The sequence below is a fragment of the Trichoderma evansii genome, assembly GCF_050947405.1.
Source record: "Trichoderma evansii strain SZMC 28006 chromosome Unknown GGI43scaffold_2, whole genome shotgun sequence".
Classification (NCBI taxonomy): Eukaryota; Fungi; Ascomycota; class Sordariomycetes; order Hypocreales; family Hypocreaceae; genus Trichoderma; species Trichoderma evansii.
Window position 1 is genome coordinate 1,836,666 of NW_028145204.1, and position 17,988 is coordinate 1,854,653.

Here is a 17,988-nt window from a genome sequence, read left to right on the forward strand (position 1 = left end):
GAGCCATGCCGCCCGCCGCGCTCTCATCTTTGCTATACAATGCAGGACGCCACCGAAATCCTGCTTTCCGCGAAGCCCGCTTTACCTCACCTCATCCCTATACGAGTACTGCTACCACTGAGGATGCGATAAGTACCAGCCCTGCGACAAGACATGCAGGGCCTGGCTTTCTGCGCACAGGTGGCTCCCCCCCGTGGTTTAGCCTCTTCATGTTCCGTCCCCCTAGGCATGGCTTAAGCTCTCCACTTATTCGCAAAGCGACTCAATTCCTATCTCATGCCGGGTACCGTACGCCTTATTAATCGCAGCTCGTCTGTTTTGTGTGGCAGGTCTGGTGTGTGGTGACGCTGTTTGCTTCTTTGGCGGTGCGGTGTCGTGAGAATAGCTTCAGGATGTCTTTCTTATACGTACTATGCCCGCTGTTGGCCCACTTACCATCCCAGGCAAAGCAACCACCTTGGGGGTTGACAAAAGCTCAGTAGCATGCCTCCGGCACTTGGCACCTGGTGGATCAGGAACACTAGAAAGAAAAAATAAAGAGTTGATAATCATGGGGGAATAGGTCACCGCCAAACCAAAATAATGCGCCTCCCGTAATCATGGCTCCACCCATCGCCCATCATTTTTGGGCTCTTCCTCGCCTGGGCGGCAAGAGAAGCGCTCTGAAAGGCTGGGCTGGAGACAAACCATGGTCCAATACAACTCCCTGGGGCGCCATGCAGCCAGCATCGGCCTATATCCAGCGAATCGTTTTCTTGCGTCGCCCATCCAAAGCAACCCTGCGGGCTTCCAATTAGCGTCCAGGTTGCAGGCCAAGCCAATTTATCATGATTTTTTATTTTTTATATTTTTTATTCAACCAGTTTCTCACTGCCCACACCCCCCTCCTCTCTCCTCTCTCTCCGGGGGCTTCTCTTCACGGTGTAGCTCCAAAGGCTGGGAAGGGGAGCTCCTTCGACCACAGCCCCAAAAGGGACTCTCGCCATCCCCACGTTTCTAGTTTTTTCCCTTTTTTGCTGCGAAAAGGCGGCCGCAGATCGAGAGGCCCTCGGTTATGCAGGACCAAAGCATATCGGCCCCGGGTATTGGACCATGACCACCAACTACAGTTTATACTTTTCTGCTTTTTTCTAGTCGTATTTTCAGCTGTCGAGCAAGGCACTGCTAGAGCCTGGCCAGAAATATATGATGAATATGTACACCCATATGTGTACTTGACGGTTGGGAGAGGGATATTAGACATTTCTCATTTCTCATCAGTGCAGAGCGCACAATGTACTATGAAGTACCAACTACCAACTACAGCTCTTCCTTGCGGAAATAAGCCCGAATACCCTGTCACCAAATCGTGTCCGCTAGTTCTCTTATTTAATCTTTTTTTTTTTGTTCTGTTCTGTTTTGTCGCTGTAGCACCAGCAGTTGCTGTTGTTACATACACCAAATCTACTCCATATGGTCCACTGGATTCCATTGCCGCCGATCCTCATCGTTTATTTCCTCCTGCGACTTGCCGAGCGGCGAGTTTCTGCGCATTGACCGGAAACTAACAGTATTCTGCTCGTGCAATCTGCCGCGTCAATGCCGCCGCATAGCTGCCGTCCATCCCCTGCTTTTGTCCCGGTCTGTCGCCCAGCAGAAAACCTTCCTGAAACGGAAAATCATGTAGCATACTCCGTACCCTCGGCCGGGTTCTGAGCGGAAATTCTGCTTTGTCTAGTATCAGAGCATTAAAAACAAAGCCAGGGACTTTGGCTTTGCGGACAGGTAAGGAAGATAGCCTCCTTGGTTTGCACGGGTACCGGAGGAGCGCTGTCCCTCGCCCATCTGCCTGATTGCCCACCCTAATGTTGGGCTTTGGGATATTAATCATCGCTTGATAATGGTCACTGGGATTGGGTATATTAGTTTTTACTTGTTCATTCCAACCATGGTTCAATATAACAGCGGGAAAAAAAAAAAAAAGGTACAAGGGAGAATGCAGCAAGAGACGAGCTCATGCATTTTCTTCCTTTGCGAGACCGGCTCTGAGGACTGGTGTGGCAGATTATGAATGGAGATATGAAACTTACCAACGTCTTCATCTTCCAGCTCATGTGCCAAACCAACTCTCTGTGGCTGATGCTTTACCGACTTGCCATAAACAACAGCTGATTTGAATTGTTCCACGATGCTACGGTGAATGGCATTGCACTGGATGTTGTGTAACGCATATTAGTAAATAGTAGTAATGCGCATAGATTGTGGCGTTTGCCCGTTTTGCAAGGGGTTTTCTGTTACTCACAAAATCTTCCACCGTGCATCTCGATGCTCTGAGCACAACAGGGGCTGAATAGTCGGGCGCTCTACCCTTGGGCTTTGTATACACTCGTTTCAGGCTCAGCTTCTCCCACATAGATTCCATGAGCTCATCGATATTCCATCCATGCTCTGAGCTGATGGGAACGGCGTTGGGGATTCGGTACAACAGATCCAGCTCTTCGATACTGATTGAGTCAATCTTGTTGAGGCAGTAGACCACCGGAATGTAACTATTCGACTAATATTAGCAATCCCACGTCCGCATGTCGGTGCTGCATAGGAGGTCTCGTGGCTCACCTTCGGCTCTTTGCCTCGATGACATCAATGAGATCATCAATGGTGGCATCGCATCGAATAGTAATATCGGCCGAGTTGATACGGTACTCGCTCATGACGGCCTTGATCTCGTCGTGGTCGATGTGTGTAAGGGGCTGAGTGCTCGTGATGTTCAGGCCACCCTTGTCCTTCTTCCTGAAGGTGATATTCGGAGGCGACTTGTTGATACGGATACCAAAGCCCTCCAATTCAGCTTCAATGACTCGTTTGTCCGACAGGGGCTTGTTGACATCCAGCACAATGAATATCAAATGGCACGTCTTGGCAACAGCGATGACCTGGCGACCTCTTCCTCGACCATCCTTGGCTCCCTCGATAATTCCAGGCAAATCAATCATTTGCAAGGGGGCACCTGCAGGCACATGCAGTCAGTTCCTTAGTCCTTACGGCCAAACAAAAAGCAAAGAAAAAAACGCCACCGCCGCCCAACGGCTTTAGTTTGGGTTCGTTTAAGCACGGCAACACACCATTATACATGACCTGACCCGGCACGGACGTCAGGGTTGTGAATTCGTATGCTGCGGCCTCGGAGTGCTGGCCGGTCAACCTGCTCATCAGCGTACTCTTGCCCACCGATGGGAAGCCGATGAAGCCAACACTGGCCACGCCCGTCCTGGCCACGTCGAATCCTGCGCCGCCACCGCCGCCGCTGCTGCTGGGGGTGAGCAGCTCACGTTTCAGCTTGGCTAGTTTGGCCTTGAGCTGACCCAAGTGATACGACGTCGCTTTGTTCTTTTGAGTCTTGGCCATCTATGCGCAGGGGGAGAAAAAAAAGCAAAAAAATGTCAGGATCTCTGTTTCTATTCGGTGTCGAGTGCTCCCGCCGGTCTTCGGAAATAGCACATCGTCGCTAGGGTTTTCGATTCGGGAAAACATACCTCGGCCTCGATCTCTTTGATCTAGAATTCCCAATGTCAGCCAGTCACTCAGAAAGTGCACAAAAACGAGAAGCCATACCTTTTCCACTGTCGTCGACATTATGCCGGTGGTGCCCAACTATGCCTCTAAATTGTCCTCTATGGTCCCTTCTTTGGGTCTCTTCCTCGGTATGCGGCTTATACGCAATGTCTGCGGCGTCGCTATTCGTTCTTGCTGAGCGGTGATGCGACGCAAAGGGCCAGCCAAAAGTCTGATTTGGTTATGCCAAACTTGTTTGTGTGTGGTGGTGGTGGCATGAATATCTTTTGGAGGGATTTTGGTGGGGTAAATTTTTGGTTTGTGGCTTGAGGGTGGCCAATGATGTCAGCGCTTTTGCAGGACCAAACTGCTTTGGGAATGAAGGCATTTCTATCATGATAATAGTTTTCGAAGGCGAAGAGACGGTTGTTTTTTGACTACTTCTTGTGCCATTTAGTGCTAATTCATAGCTAATCTTGTTGGTTGTATAAGATTACGTGTAGTGTATATACATATACAGCTCCTCTTGGCATCGTCGCCCCATACATACAGCCAGCATACAGCATATAAAAAAAGAGCTAACCCTTAGCTATATTTAAACACAAGGCTATCATCGTCCATGTATCTTCATTCCCAATCGTTTCCATCGGGGCACCACCAAATGAAGAGAGAGAAAAGGGGAAAAAATGAAAAATGAAAACCATGAAGAGCTATTCTTCCCATCTTGCTTTGCCGATAAAACCTCTGACATGAAAAAATAAGATAATAAGAAAAACGCCCTTCGTCGCACATACAAAAAAGCTTTGCCATTCTTCCCATTCCATTTCTTCACCCCATGCCCTGTCCAAAAAAAAAGAAAAGAAAAAAAATGGACAATTCCTGTAGCAGCATTGAACCTGACGCACAAAACAAGCAAATTGTCCAAATATAACCGTGGCATGCATACCATAGCACTCCCGTCCAAGCTACATAAATAGCAGAAAAGAGAAAAGAAAAAAAGGCCTTTTTCCCACAGTTCTGCTCATGCTGTAAAAAGAAATGTGTTGTAGAAGACCCCATGCCGTGTCAACCAAGATAAAGATCATCCACCTCCTTTTAGGAAGTCACCAAAAAAACGTGTTTCGCATTGCATATTGCGTTTGCATCAAAAAAAGTGTGCGTAATATTTGCGCGTGTGTACAAGGGAGCGCGCGGCGTTTCGTCCTTTTTCCCTCAACCTCCGAGTCTATAGACATTTACATGAAAGCCAAATAAAAGAGAAAAGAAGAAGTAAGGAGAAGAGGGGAAGATAAACCAGAAACCAAAGTAGAGTGTGTCGTACAGATTGTACAGCAAGAGCAGATTTCGTAAGTTCTTCTTTCTCTTCCAGACCAGTTCTCTGTTGTATTCATCAACTGGTTGATCCATTAATACCATTAAGTTTATCACTCTCCAATGTCGCCTCGTCTTTGACCCTATCCGGGGTAGTGTGTCCATTCGTACCGTTAACATTCGGCCTCGCCCGTGGGATTGAGGTTGGGCTGATGGGAGAAGAATGGATTCCATTCGGGACCGGTGACGGGCTCTTTGTGTCCTTGAGCAGATGTCCAAGACCTTGGTTCATGCAGATGACGTTGTAGTCCGTGTCATCAGGATAAGCACGAACTAGCCCTCGTCGAGGAACCCGCACCTCTGGAAATGGCGTGGAGCTTGTCTGGGAAAGAGTTGGAAGCTCTTCTCCAACAAGAACTCCATTGACATAGAACTTAAATCGTGGGGCGAGGCCATGATAGCGGCCCGCATCCGGATCTCGCTTCCACTTCGCGAATGTCTTCCATCCTTTGGCCTGCTCCTCGGTTTCCAAGAGCTCACAGTACTCCACACCCAACTTAATGCCTCGTAAGTGTGGTATACCAGATACAACATACATAAAGTCAGAGACCTAATGTTCAGTTAGTAAAATTAACCTTAAAGAGGGATGGAAGAGCATCTTCATATTGCAACTTACCTTCACAAAGAACATATCCATGGCCTGGAACTTCTCCCATGCCTCCTGTTTGAGCCGATCTCTATTGATATGGCTCAGGCTGTGGGGTTGCTCATCGCCGTAGCATCCAGGCAGCTGCTCGCCAAGTTCCCAGAGCTTCTCAGAAAACAGAGTGTATCGACTCCATTCTGTTCTCCATAGACTGAACTTGGCAATCGGGGTAACGGGTACACGTGCCCAAGAAGAATCTATTGATGCGTTAGCATTGGAAGTATAAAAAGGAAAAAAAGCGAAGAAAAAAAGTCTGTTGACTTACACTTAGGGAGACTCAAGTCTTTCTCCCCCAGCAGCAGAGCAACATGCGTATTAAGAAGCCACTGTTCACGGCCCTCAGCGGTGTTGTTCGCCTCGGGACGGATCGTGTCGAATCGGGCACCGCGCATGTACTTGAATTTCTCGGCAACGGCTGTGGTCTTGGGATTGGACGCAGTGCAGAGCCATCGCATCAACGGGGGCAGCCTCTCCAGTCGAGCACGTTCTTGTTCTTCCCGAAGGCGTTCTTGCTCTTCACGGCGCTCCTGTTCTTCACGTAGGCGGCGCTGTTCTGCTTCTCTGGCGGCTCGCTTTCGCTCCATTTCTTCCCGTTCGGCGCGTTCCTGGCGTTCACGTTCCCGGCGTTCTTCTTGTTCGCGTTGTTGTCGAGCCTCCTCAGCTGCTTTGCGTTCCTGTTGTTCTTTGTGAAGTCGCTCTTCCTCCTCTCGTCGCTTCCGCTCTTCTTCTTCTTCCTCTTCCTTTTTCTTCTTCTCTTCTTCTCTCTTCTTCTCTTCCTCCCTCTTCTTCTCCTCTTCTCTCCTCTTCTCCTCCTCCTCCTTCTTCCTCTCTTCTTGTTCTTGCTTCCTCTTCTCTTCCTCTACGCGGCGGTTTTCCTCTTCATGTCGACGAGCCGCGGCCTCTTCAGCCTCGCGCCGTTCACGCTCTTGCTCACGAAGTTTATTATTACGCGCCTCTTCTTCTTCTCGTTTCTTTCGCAGCTCTCGTTCGCGTTCGCGTTCCCGATCTTCCTGCTCCTTGCGTTTCTTGGTCTCTTCCTCGCGCTGACGGGTCTCTTCAGCTTCTCGTTTCCTCCTATCCTCAATTCTGGCGCGTCGTCGTTCATCTTCTTTGATGGCGTCTTCTCTGTCGGATACATCTTTCTTCTTGGGTTGTTCTTCCTCGTTTTCCCGAGCCTTTCGCTCACGAGGTTTCGGATGCTCCTTGACCTGATGTGCGTCCAGCATTTCAATATCTTCATCTTCTTGCTTAACTCGTATCGACTTTTCGCCAGAATTATTTCGGGTAGAGTCTTTTCGCTTAGGATCCCGCTCATCGTGACTGCCCTTGGGCTCTTCCTCACGATTTTTCCGAGGTAGGAGAGACGAAGACTTGGATGTATTGTCCCGCGATATACTGCCTTTACGAGGCTTTACCTCTTCAGAGACAGGCCGCCTTGGCAATCGCTTCTCCTGGCTATCGCTCTCAAGTCTTCGGCGCTTTACAGGTGCATCGTCCTTGTCAACATCGCTTGGCCGATCAGGTGTAATGCTATTTCGATGTCGTTTGGTGACCCCATCTCCAGATACCGATAGACGATCCCTCGATTCATCGCGTTTTAAGGCTTTGGTCCTGTCGTGATACTTCTCAGATAGCTTAGGTTTGTCTGCGCCATCTTCATGCCTTGGTTCACTAGGGCTCGAGGGCTCTTTCGCTCCAGATGATGTGGTTGATGCCATGCTGCCACGCTTCTGTCTTTCCCGCTCATCTCGTAGCTCGCCTTTTGATATAAGCTTTCTTCTTGGTTTGACGGTTTCTCCTTCCGACGATACGCCAGTAGCATCCGATTCGGTTCGCTTCGGCTTGGCTACCCCTTTACGAGCGGGAGGGGCTGGAGATGCCTCGCGATCTGAGACATTCGAGGCCGGGTTGTCTTCTTTCCTTGGTCGCCCAGGACCTCTCTTTTGAGAGCTATCGTCGCCTCCGCGGCCAGTGAAGGAATCTGACATCTTCTTATCCCTTGGTGCCTCGGTCTTGATGGTTGGAGCCTTCTTAGGCTCTCGGGAAGGGCTGGTGGCGCTTCGTTTGTGTGTTCGTGCGTCGTCTTTGGCCTCGTCTCTCTTGCTTCGTTTTTCTTCCCTTTCTCTCTCCCTCTCTCTCCGCCCAGGCGACTTCGCCCTGGCTGAGTCTTTGTGTGTCCGCTTGTACTCATCATATGCGTTCTTCAACATGTGTTCCTCTTCTTTCCAATTAGAACCTTGTCGACGACGGGCAATCTCGTAATATGTCTCTCCTTTAAATCTTTTTGTGGGGTCAAAATTCTGTTGTTCCAAAAGCAGTTCGACAACTTTGATATTCTCTTGGCCAATGGCCGCAAGCATTGGAGTTGCAAATTCTGGCTGTAAAGACCTGACGGGAGAGGGGTCCGCACTGGCGCCTCCAAGACCCAACAGAAGTTGAATTACTAGGTCATGGCCTCCTCTTGCTGCAGCTACCATGGATTCGGGGTCATCAAACCCCTCCTTGACCTGCAGGATGCGGGCTACCGTCTCTTCATCGCCCCGACCAGCAGCCTGCCGCAAGGTTTTGTCGTCCAAGGGCATGTAGAGCAAATCATTTCTCGTCTTGGTTGAGCGTACAGTTCCTGTCCTCCGTCCTGTCGTCATTGTTGCAGCTGGAGAACGACGGGGGCTTTCAAGTGTATGAGAATCTCGCTGATCGTGATAATCGTGGGAATGGCGATCTTCAGAGGTCCGTCGCCGTTCACCCTGCCGCTTCTTGGCTGCCAAGAGCAGTGCGCGAATTTCGTCGCCATTTTCAGTGTCTTCCGTAACTCTATCAATAGGCTCTTCGCCATTAACATTAGCTTTTCGCGGGTTAACGCCAGCTTCCAGTAAAAGCTTAACGACGCCAACGTGGCCGTTATCAACAGCGTCCAGTAAGGGAGTGTCTTTATCGTAGTTGACACAGTCCATATTGCAGCCGGCATCGATAAGAAGCTTAACGATATCCTCGCAACCATTAATCGCGGCGATTTGTAGAGGCGTGTTCCCGGCATAGTCTGCCACGTTCAAGTCCTCAGGACGATCAGTAAGTCTCCTCTTGGCACTCTCGTATTCCCCACGTGCACAAGCTCGAGCTAGTAAAGTTTGGCCGTGTGCATCTAGATGTTTCTTGTGAGGTGCCATTTTCACGGGCGAGGCATGAGACTCAGGTACGGCCGGAGTAGCGAGGCCTCGTAACTTGGAGCTGCGGGGATGAGGGCTCCCGCTAGCCGAGGATTCGTCAGAGTGGTAATCTGCAGAATAAAGGGGTGGCGGTAAACGCTTCTTCTTGAGGCTGCTGGATAGATGATGGGCAGGTAATTGTGTGGAGACACTTCTACGATGCTGTCGAGGGTGGGGGGAGATGGAGCGTGTCCGGGTCCGAGATTCATGCTGAGATTGCTTCGATGTCGATTTGGATTCCTTGAGGGTGCGGCCGTTGTCGAGGCTGACGCTTGTGGTCCGCTGGCGGCGAGCCTTTCGCTGATCACCTTCGTCGTCGGACTCTGCTTTGGGAGCCTTTCGCTTGTGCGGCACCAGACGCTCTCCAGATTTGAGCTTATCGCGCAGAGACGATGAAACGGGCTTGGAAGGGGCGTGGATGCCTTCAGAGTCTGAGGGTGAGGCGGCGGCCACGGCGTCAGATCGCCGGCGGCGGTGAGGCGGAAGCGGATGCTGTTGACGCTGGTGGTTCTGATTGTGGGGAGGCGAAGTTGGTGCAGAACTCAGGCCGCTTGAGGCGCCGTCCTTACTGCGAGGTTGGCGGTCCTTGTCGACAGGGCCCGGCAGACGTTTTTTGACACCTTCGACGGGTCGGCCGCCAGCTGCGTTCTTGTCGCCCTGGTTACTGGCAGCGGCCGGCTGGCCGTTGCCTCTGGCCGAGTCGGCGTCGCTCTCGCTCCTGTCCTCCTGCCTCACCTTTCGAACCTTGGAGGGCGAATGGCCATCCTTGCCCGGCAGAACAATCGTCTCGGCGTCTGAGTCGCGGTCGGCACCAGGTGCATCGTCGTGTCGGGCAGCCGTGGAGGACGACAGAGACGACGACTCCCTCGTCTTGAGCCTGGACGGTGACGATGGCCTCACAGAAGGGCGCGGCTTGGGGTCCGTGTCGGAGCCAGAGCCTCGTCGTGGGCGCTCGTGTTTGTTTTGCTGCTGCTGAGGGGGAGGGCCAGCATGCTTAGGCGTGTCGGACTCGGCAGCATTCTGCGCGTCCATGACATTTATCTTCGAGAATTGCCGGTGGCTACCACCATCATGGAGATGAAAGGAGTTTCGGCAGCGTGGACACCGAAGAAGAGGCCGATTGATCTGGTCACGTCGACCGCCACGTCAGAGCTGCTGGCAATAGCCACCTGCGGAGATGGATCAGATGGAATGGGGGCAGAGGGCCTAGCAGCCGGAGATTTTAGGCACGACAGCACCGGTAGCAGATGTAGCACGCCGTTATGGGTAGTCCAAGCCGGTACGGATGTGGCCGCCTGGAAAAGAAAATAAAAAAGGATGACGGAGGAGAAAATAGACGTAGAGCTGCTACAATGAGGCTGGTGGGCGTGCGGCGAAAGCAAGTGGCGGGAGACGAATCGATGCTGTGTTTTTTCCTCGGTCGGGTGTCGAGTGCAAAAAGAACTAGAAGTTCAATGATGAATCGATGAAGCGTGTTCACCGTAGCGCAGCTCAGGGCACGGAGTACGGAGAGCTGTTAGCGGACTTGGGAGCTGGGAAAAATAGTTGGAAACTGCCGGGGCTGGGAGCTTGGGGGCCACAAGTACACGGCATGTACTACTGCCAGTCTGACCTAGTACGGATACAGAGTAAGGACTACGGGTGCGAAGTAAGACAGCGTGCAATAGCGGCCTCTGGGGCTAGCGCTAGTGCTGGGTGCTGGTGCTCCTGTACGAGGCGGTACGTACCCAGGGCGTCAGTAGCCGCGGAGCAGTACTTGCGAGTACCGGGCCAGAGGAGCGCAGCGCAGGCTAAGCTACGGACGAGAGGTGCTAATAGCATATGGTGCCGGGCTAGCGAGGTGCAAGTGGACAGCGCAGCGCAGCGCAGCACGGCACGGCAAAGCAGCGGCAGAGGCAACAGAGAGTCAAGCACCTACAAAGGAACAAACGCAAGAGGCAAAAAAGCAAAAGGCAAAAAAGCAACGACCATGGGACTGGGTCTGAAAACGGGGATGCAATTCGAAACTCAACCACACGCTGCCGCCCGCCTGATTGGCCGTGGCCGCCAGCCGCTCCAGCCGGCGCAGCGCCATCGCGGTGCAGTTGTGCGGCCGAAACAGCGGACCTCCAGCCTAAACAAACCCTGTCGAGCCCTGTTTAGCCCTGCCATCCCGCGTTGCCACCCTCCAAAAGCCCCCCCGAAGGACTCCAAAAGGCCCTCCCAGGCCGCGGTGGTGCAGCAGCCCCCGCCGCCCGCCAATCACCGCTGCAGGCGGCGCCGGCAGTGCTCGAGTGCACCTCGGGCTTGCTGGGCTTGAAATACGGGTGCCGTCGCCTCGTTTCTGCGAGCTCGCGACGAAGGAGAATAAAAAGGGAAAGAGAGAAAAGACAAAAGCCAGCGAGAGCGCCCTTGCCCTGGCCTCTGCCCTCGGGGACCAGCCCCGACGTGCTGGCGCCGGGCATTTAGCATTTGCTCGTGCATCGTGCCATGCCATGCCATGCCATGCTGAGCTTGAGCTGCGCTGCGCTCTTTTTTTGCCCTTCTTCTGTACGACCTGCAGCCAGCACAGCATGTGAGGGTCGAGTCTGACTGCCGGAGGCGGCTCAACGCGACGCCCCCCAAAAAGCAAATGCGCCTGCTGCAGGCTGATAACAACACAGCAGTCCCAGCACTCGGCTAACCCTAAACGGACGCCCGAACTGGCATTTGCTGCTGCGAGGAGGCAACAGAACGCTCTGCAACCCCCTAGCTAGATACGGCTATTCGCTGGGCCATCACCCCATTATCCCCCTCTTGCTTGCGACCATTCGACGACAAACCAGCTCGCTGCTCTGATCCGGACGGGGTGGCTCACGCGTTGGACCAGTCAGACCTTGGCGTAGCTCGACGCCGCCTCTCGTCCACGATCTCCTGTTGCCTGGAATCCTCATCATGGCGACCGCAGGCACCGGCGACGCACGGCTGCCTTCGTCTCTCGAGGCAGCTAAAATCGCATCACTTCCGGCCACTTCCTACTATGTGCCTAATTTCATCAGCGAGGACGAGGAGCGCATGATTCTCGATAAAGTGCGTCTATCACCGTGGCTGGTGCTATCGAATCCTGCTCTTGACCTGCTGCGGCCTGGCTGATAACGAACCCCCGTTCACTGCAGATAGCTGCCGCCCCTCGACCACGATGGAAGCAACTCACGCATCGACGCCTACAGACTTGGCCATCGGATCTCGTTCAGAACAGGCTACTGGACGCACCACTGCCTCCCTGGCTCGAGACGCCCGTGCTGTCGCGGCTGCTATCCCTCCCGCTCTCCGATGCCAACGACGGCGACGGCGACGGCGACGCTGTGAGACATATATTCGCCGATAGCCCCCATCAACGCCCGAATCATGTCCTCATCAACGAATATCCTCCCGGCATTGGCATCATGCCGCATAAGTTAAGTATTATGATTAAGTAGATGAAACCCTTCCCAGCTTCGAAATGCTCATCCGCCCTAGGATGGCGCTGCGTATTGGCCCGTCGTGTGCACCGTCAGCCTGGGCGCCAGCATCTGTCTGAACCTGTACCGCAGCAAAGAGGACGGCGTCCTTGATACCGAACCTGCTTGGCGAATTATTCAAGAACCTCGTAGTCTTCTCATTACTACAGCGACTCTATATACGGACTATCTGCATGGAATATCCGACATCAAGGAAGACCTAGACCTATCTGCCGATACGATTGTAAATTGGCCGTTGCTTCGAGAACCCGAGGCGTTTGCTAGCGGCCAAAGCGTGAGACAAACACGCACTAGTCTCACATACCGAGATGTCCTCAAAGTCTCCAAGGTTGGAAACAGACTGGGTCTGTTCAACAAGCGGTAAAAGCGCGCTTAGAGCTTCAGGGGCAACGTAGTCTAGAATACAAACGGAATAATGTTCCACTTTCCAACCAACTTGTCCGCCCCGAACTTCTCAGCATACCATTTCTTCGTGCCATATGCTGTCATACCGAGATTTGATACGACGAACAGCAATATGTACAAGACCGATCTATTAAAGAAGGCTCCTTTGGGCGCCCCAGCGACGGCAAGGCCCACGTAAACCAGGCATTCGAACGTGTAGTGGGGGGAAACGAGGTACTGGAACCAGCCCTCACTTGGAAGCGTGTATTTCTTGAGGCTCGCCAGGTATCTGTGGCACTTGTTCTGCTGGGATGCCGCAAAGACAAAGATTGCGGCCCCGATTATGATTTGCGGTGTAAAGTGAATTGGCTGTGGCGACTCCCACGATTTGAGAATCGCTCCTGTGAATTACTGTCAGCCCTATTCCCCATGACGAAATAAGCCAATCGCGAAACGTGGCCAAGATTCTAGACGAACCTGATCCTTGTACCCAAACGCTGATGCCCACCGCTGTGTAATAGGCAACTCCAAGAGCCCAATGAAAGGCCGACATGGGAGACGATCCGGATTTTGAGACAAACAAACACTCAAACAGTCTTCTTGCTCCTTGGGTGCTCATCAGAAGACAAGTCACCAGCGTGGCGGTCAGGTCGACCTCGGGAGCATGGTTCTCCATTGCAAATCGATGCTGCGTCTTGGCCATGGCCCGCATGATTGAGCCCTTGGATATGTATTGCCAGCCCCAGAAAATTGACCATGATACAGACACTATGTAGAAGTGTATGAACCACGAGTGAGGCACCTGGGCATAGCTCGTCAGGACCAGCAGAGAATCTGCCTTTGCCTCGGCCTTCTGCCCCGGAGCTTGGCCATTCGGGCCATGCTGGGTATGTGCCGGCCTCCTGGCACCATATGCGAACAAAGCCTTTCGAGCACTCTCTGGGAAAACATGCCCCCCGTACAAAATCGCGGTGCTAACCACAAAGAAGCCTTGACACCATTCTGCTGGCGTTGTGCTGGCCATGGTTAATTTTCGCTACTTTTCTAGATTTGGAAATCAACGTTTAGCTGCTGAACAAAAAGACAACGACGAGAGGCATCTAGCTGGAGAGGAGGAGCAGTGACACACCCAATTGGAGAGGGGAAACAGCGATATACCCAACTAGAGAGGAGGAAGCAGAGATATACGGCTATCTTGTATCACCTTTCGTGCCCTCCGTTCTCCTAGCGTGGCTGGGCACTGAGCAATTCCGGTCACACCTAACAGCTATAAACATGCCCCGCAAATTGCACATGACAGACCCTTCTTTGAACGAAGTGCGAAGTACGAAATGCTATAGGCTTGCCTGAGCCAAAACTCCAAGCCACAACGGCCGCATACTAGTAAAACTAAGGAGAGCGCTGTGCCGATGTGGGGTTAGCGGCCTGTCTCGATTCTGCATCTGTGCGAATAGGTGTATGCATGAATTCTAATCAATTACTGTCGTTCAAAGGAGACGTAGCCAGCGTAGCGTGCCTACAGTCGAATGCCTATCACATGAGAGGATAGAAGCGATCCTATGCCAGGGGTCGGTTCGACGACCGGCAATGTCAACTCTGACATTGCCAGCAATCGGAGAAGCGAAAGTGGAGACATCCATGTGCCTGATATTAGTGGCCACCTGTTAATATGCTCAAAGTCCAATGGGTAAATCTGCATTTATGCTGCCTATCAGCACTGGGGGTTAAACGCTTATCCTGTACCTTGCTTAGTGCAGATACCTTCCTAGGTGCTTTTTTTCGCCCTCGAATTTCAACTCTTCTACCTCTGGGTGGTCTAGTTGGTTCATGGCGTCTGACTGTAATGGATAACATCTCATCAGAAAGTCGGCGGTTCGATTCCGTCCCCGGAGAGTTCATTCTTCCGGAGAAGAGTTACATTTTTTTTTATTCATTCTAAAATCAAATGGACAAACATTCCCTCGATTTTCTTTTTGGCAGAAATTCAAAAGGAAAGGTTGTTCATTAGATAGACTTGTTTCACGGCGCTTCTTGGAGGGCGATGTGTAACCCAACTGCCCAGTTTCCTGTCTCTGCCCTCCTTACACCAGAAGACTGCGTGTAAGTGGTGGTTTATAGACTCGTGGAATTGATTTGATAAGATCTCGGGATGGTAATATTAGTGAACCATTACTTCTGTAATACACCAGTACTTGCTCACCAAGAAGTATGATAGGTATAATGTAGTCTGGAGCTTTAACAGAACTTTCTATACCTACCTACCTACCTACCTACCTATTAAGTGGTATAAAGGTTCAGTTAGAGTATCTCAATCCAACACCCCATAGGTTAAGATTCTAGGCCTCCAATTGTTCAACTATTGAGCTATTCCATCAGATATTACATCATCCCAGTTGTGCCCAAGTATCGGGGCATCTTTTTAACCACCGCGGCTGGCACGTGCTTGGTACGACGACCTCAACCAAAGCAGACGAATTGCATCGACGTCGCTTTACAGCTACGATAATGAATGTCTCAAAGCACCGTGGTGCCTTCCGCGTTTGACCAAAGCAAGTTTTTTTTTTTTTTAATCACGTGGAACAAGATGCTCAGAACCGACTTCATGATGCTGGACAACGTCATAGTTTGCTTGGCTGCTGCCGTGCATTGCTCCTACTTGCACCAGAGGGTGTGTTGAAGCTGTTACCAATTTCACACATTTCAACTGCAAAGAAAAAATATCAAAGTTTCAATTTAACAAATCTTTATTCATTTCACTCTATCAGGCGAATTTCTATATACCATACCCAATGTCCAAAATCTGGATCCCTTTATTTCCCGATATCCCACATCGCCATTTCCCATATCCTCCATGCCTTGCCAGGCTTTTACTCAAAGAATACGCCTTTAGCAGCCCCAGGTCTTGCACTGCTGCTTAGGGTTGACATTCTTGTTAACAGTCAAGCAGTCTTGGTATTGGGCCTGGCATTTCTTGGCCGCATTAGAAGGAGTGTTGTCGCCGAAGCCCCAGTTCTGTGTGAACTGGCTGATGCTGAGCGAACGCTTGGCTCCCTCGCCGCGCTTCCATCGGCCGCTGGAGCCATCCTGGCAACCCTGCTGGTAGACATTTGTGCATTGCGTATACTGCTCCTTGCACGCATCGGAACAAGCATTGCCGCAGCCTGAGGGAGGGTATGAGGGGCAATTCTGGCTGTTCTGGTTGATATACAGCTTGAAGGGGTTGTTGCGCCAGTCGCTGTAGATGTCATTGCAGCTGACAATGGGCAGGGCGATACCACCGACGGGGTTTCCTGGACCATAACCGTACTTGGAGTTGGAAGGCTGCGTGCAGATGTTGGTAGGAGGGGGAGGGCAGTGGCTGGACGTCGTTGTAGCCGGAGGCTTGGTCGTGGTCGCAGAGCATGGAATGACGGTTGTGGTCGTCTTGGGAGGACTGCCACCCTGGCCGGGGTTGTGGTTCCAGCAATCACCCTTGGAGCATTTTCCAAAAACACAGGTCGAGCTGCAGTACTGCTGAATGCCACTGCACCATTGGCCAAAGTTGAAGCATTGAAGAGCGCCGGGGAAGCCAGCCTGAGCGAAGCAAGAGGCGACGCCAGCAGCACAAGTAGAGTAGGCCTTCAAACAGTCCTTCTCATTACCCCAGTCGGGCAGAGGAGGGAAACACCAGTTACCGCACTTATACTCGCAAGAAGGTGGAGTGGTAACGGTAGCCGTGCACAGAGAACTGGTGGTTGTGGTGCTGGTACTCTTAGAGGTTGTTGTGCACTTGGTTGTAGTTGGGGGAGGAGGCGGCGGGGTGCTCTCGGAAGTCGTTGTGCACGAGGTTGTGGTGGAGGTGGGTGGAGGAGGAGGCAGCGATGTTGTTGAAACTGAAGTGGTGGTGGTGCTGCTGATAGGGGGAGGCACCCAGCCACATGGCTCCAAAGACTCAAGATCTGTGGCGATGTACAGATTCAAAAGGCCACTTCCGCCGCAGGTCTCTGAGGAGTTGCCGTTGCAAGCGAAGTTGCACTGAGAGTCATCTACCTTTGCGGTGCTGTTTGCAAGAACGTTACCGCACCAGCATTCACCTCCAAACTCGGTACCAGCCAAGGGGAAACCTTCTTTTTCACAGGCAGTCAAGCAGGTCTCGGTGGTGAAGGTGGAAGAATCAACATCTGCCGACCAGGAGAGGGCACGGCCTTGTTGCGAGTTGTCCGAGTAGCAGCCAGCGGCCTTGTAATCGCCGATAGTGACCTGCCCAGTAGGGAATGTTGGGTCCTGCCAGACGGAGAGAAGGTTGTTTCCTCCACAGGTCTCAGACTTGTTGCCGTTGCAAGGGAAGCTGCACTGAGAGTCATCGACTTGAGGCCCGTCAACCGTGCCGCCACAGAAGCAAACACCATAGTACTCGAGGCCAGCATAACGGAAGCCATTGCCTAGGAAAATCAGAGTATTAGTTCATGATCGTATAAAAAACCAGAAACAATCATCTACTTTACGAACCTTTGCAGTCGGCAACACACTCCTCAACAGTCATATTATCAGAAGACAAAGTTGAGCGGAAGATGAGAGCATTGGGGTTACCGGTGCCGCCATCCTGAAAGCAGCCGGAGTACACAAAAGGTTGAAACTGATCCAAGCAAGGAGGCAACTCCACGTTCCAGGCCTTCGTGGATGTCACAAGCGAGAGCGTGGCAACCGCGGCCACGAGGGACCGGGAGAAAGACATTTTAATAACGATGTCTTCTAGGAAAGTCTGAGACACAGAAGGTTGGCGTGAGCTGAGCAATACTTGTCTAGAAGCTCAGGTTGCTCAGGTCGATGGTGACAAACGAGGAATCTCAATGAACGACGGTGGGAATCAGAGCTTTATATACACATCATCAAAGGGTTTATCTGCTATGGACTTAACATACACCACGATGACCGGCGTCCACATATTTCGGACTATATCCGCTCACCATCTACGGCATTCGACTCGGGCCTTGACGGTCTAACTTTTCAGAGATCACCAGATCGGGCTGAGGTATGGCCCCTGTGGCTTCCTAATCCTTGTTCCCGAGAGAGATGCACTACGACGTTAGTCGGCCAAATTCCCTGGCCAAGGCTAATAGAGACAGGCAGCAATACAAACATCCAGAGGTTTGTTGCCAAGCCAGTGCCGGTGTCCGTCCAGCCGCTTTGTACTCCATACTACAAGCACTAATAATAATAGCTGGCCTGCAAGGGGAGAATAGCGTTAATGCAAGGACAGGCCAAGACATTATGTCATACCCATTAGGTCAAGACAAGAAGAATTGTACACGCAGGATTGATGAATAGAGACAACTAATGGCAGCCAGCTCTACTCAGCCAAAAGGAAATGGGAACACCACCAACACCCATA

General features: G+C 51.8%; 4 protein-coding genes and 1 non-coding gene across 5 annotated transcripts; 2 read left to right on the forward strand and 3 right to left on the reverse strand.

Moving 5' to 3' along the window:
• Positions 1 to 1,706: 1,706 nt before the first annotated feature.
• On the reverse strand, positions 1,707 to 3,930 carry GGI43DRAFT_156449 (GTP-binding protein RBG1). The gene is made up of 7 exons (XM_083199500.1): positions 3,592 to 3,930; positions 3,513 to 3,533; positions 3,102 to 3,384; positions 2,596 to 2,986; positions 2,282 to 2,528; positions 2,070 to 2,190; positions 1,707 to 1,886 (listed from the first exon to the last, which is right to left on the reverse strand). Exons 1-7 carry the CDS (start codon positions 3,610 to 3,612, stop codon positions 1,867 to 1,869), a joined length of 1,104 nt encoding a protein of 367 aa, XP_083065122.1. The 5' UTR covers positions 3,613 to 3,930; the 3' UTR covers positions 1,707 to 1,866.
• A 7,737-nt stretch (positions 3,931 to 11,667) lies between these two features.
• GGI43DRAFT_379668 (uncharacterized protein) lies at positions 11,668 to 12,597 on the forward strand (the record flags this gene model as incomplete). Its single annotated transcript, XM_083202877.1, has 3 exons — positions 11,668 to 11,802; positions 11,889 to 12,077; positions 12,232 to 12,597. The coding sequence occupies 3 exons, from the start codon at positions 11,668 to 11,670 to the stop codon at positions 12,595 to 12,597; spliced, it is 690 nt and encodes a 229-aa protein (XP_083065123.1).
• Positions 12,248 to 14,006, reverse strand: GGI43DRAFT_157028 (putative polyprenol reductase). The gene is made up of 3 exons (XM_083199504.1): positions 13,747 to 14,006; positions 13,095 to 13,661; positions 12,248 to 13,018 (listed from the first exon to the last, which is right to left on the reverse strand). The coding sequence occupies exons 2-3, from the start codon at positions 13,639 to 13,641 to the stop codon at positions 12,630 to 12,632; spliced, it is 936 nt and encodes a 311-aa protein (XP_083065124.1). The 5' UTR covers positions 13,642 to 13,661; positions 13,747 to 14,006; the 3' UTR covers positions 12,248 to 12,629.
• A 416-nt stretch (positions 14,007 to 14,422) lies between these two features.
• On the forward strand, positions 14,423 to 14,510 carry GGI43DRAFT_t22. The gene has a single exon. It is a non-coding gene; the product is annotated as a tRNA-Tyr (tRNA).
• A 366-nt stretch (positions 14,511 to 14,876) lies between these two features.
• Positions 14,877 to 17,500, reverse strand: GGI43DRAFT_157051 (WSC domain-containing protein). Its single transcript, XM_083199505.1, has 2 exons — positions 17,106 to 17,500; positions 14,877 to 17,038 (listed from the first exon to the last, which is right to left on the reverse strand). Exons 1-2 carry the CDS (start codon positions 17,329 to 17,331, stop codon positions 15,504 to 15,506), a joined length of 1,761 nt encoding a protein of 586 aa, XP_083065125.1. The 5' UTR covers positions 17,332 to 17,500; the 3' UTR covers positions 14,877 to 15,503.
• Positions 17,501 to 17,988: the final 488 nt, after the last annotated feature.

Bases quoted from the DNA above. Each gene is read 5' to 3' on its own strand.
- GGI43DRAFT_157051 (XM_083199505.1), bottom strand. From the start codon at position 17,331: ATGTCTTTCTCCCGGTCCCTCGTGGCCGCGGTTGCCACGCTCTCGCTT. The intron at 17,039-17,105 runs GTTCGTAAAGTA...TGATTTTCCTAG, and splicing joins GTGTGTTGCCGACTGCAAAG to GCAATGGCTTCCGTTATGCT.
- GGI43DRAFT_156449 (XM_083199500.1), bottom strand. From the start codon at position 3,612: ATGTCGACGACAGTGGAAAAG. The intron at 3,385-3,512 runs GTATGTTTTCCC...CCCTGCGCATAG, and splicing joins TCAAAGAGATCGAGGCCGAG to ATGGCCAAGACTCAAAAGAA. The intron at 1,887-2,069 runs GTAAGTTTCATA...ACCCAATCCCAG, and splicing joins GCTGGAAGATGAAGACGTTG to TGACCATTATCAAGCGATGA.
- GGI43DRAFT_157028 (XM_083199504.1), bottom strand. From the start codon at position 13,641: ATGGCCAGCACAACGCCAGCAGAATGGTGTCAAGGCTTCTTTGTGGTT. The intron at 13,019-13,094 runs GTTCGTCTAGAA...AGTAATTCACAG, and splicing joins CGTTTGGGTACAAGGATCAG to GAGCGATTCTCAAATCGTGG.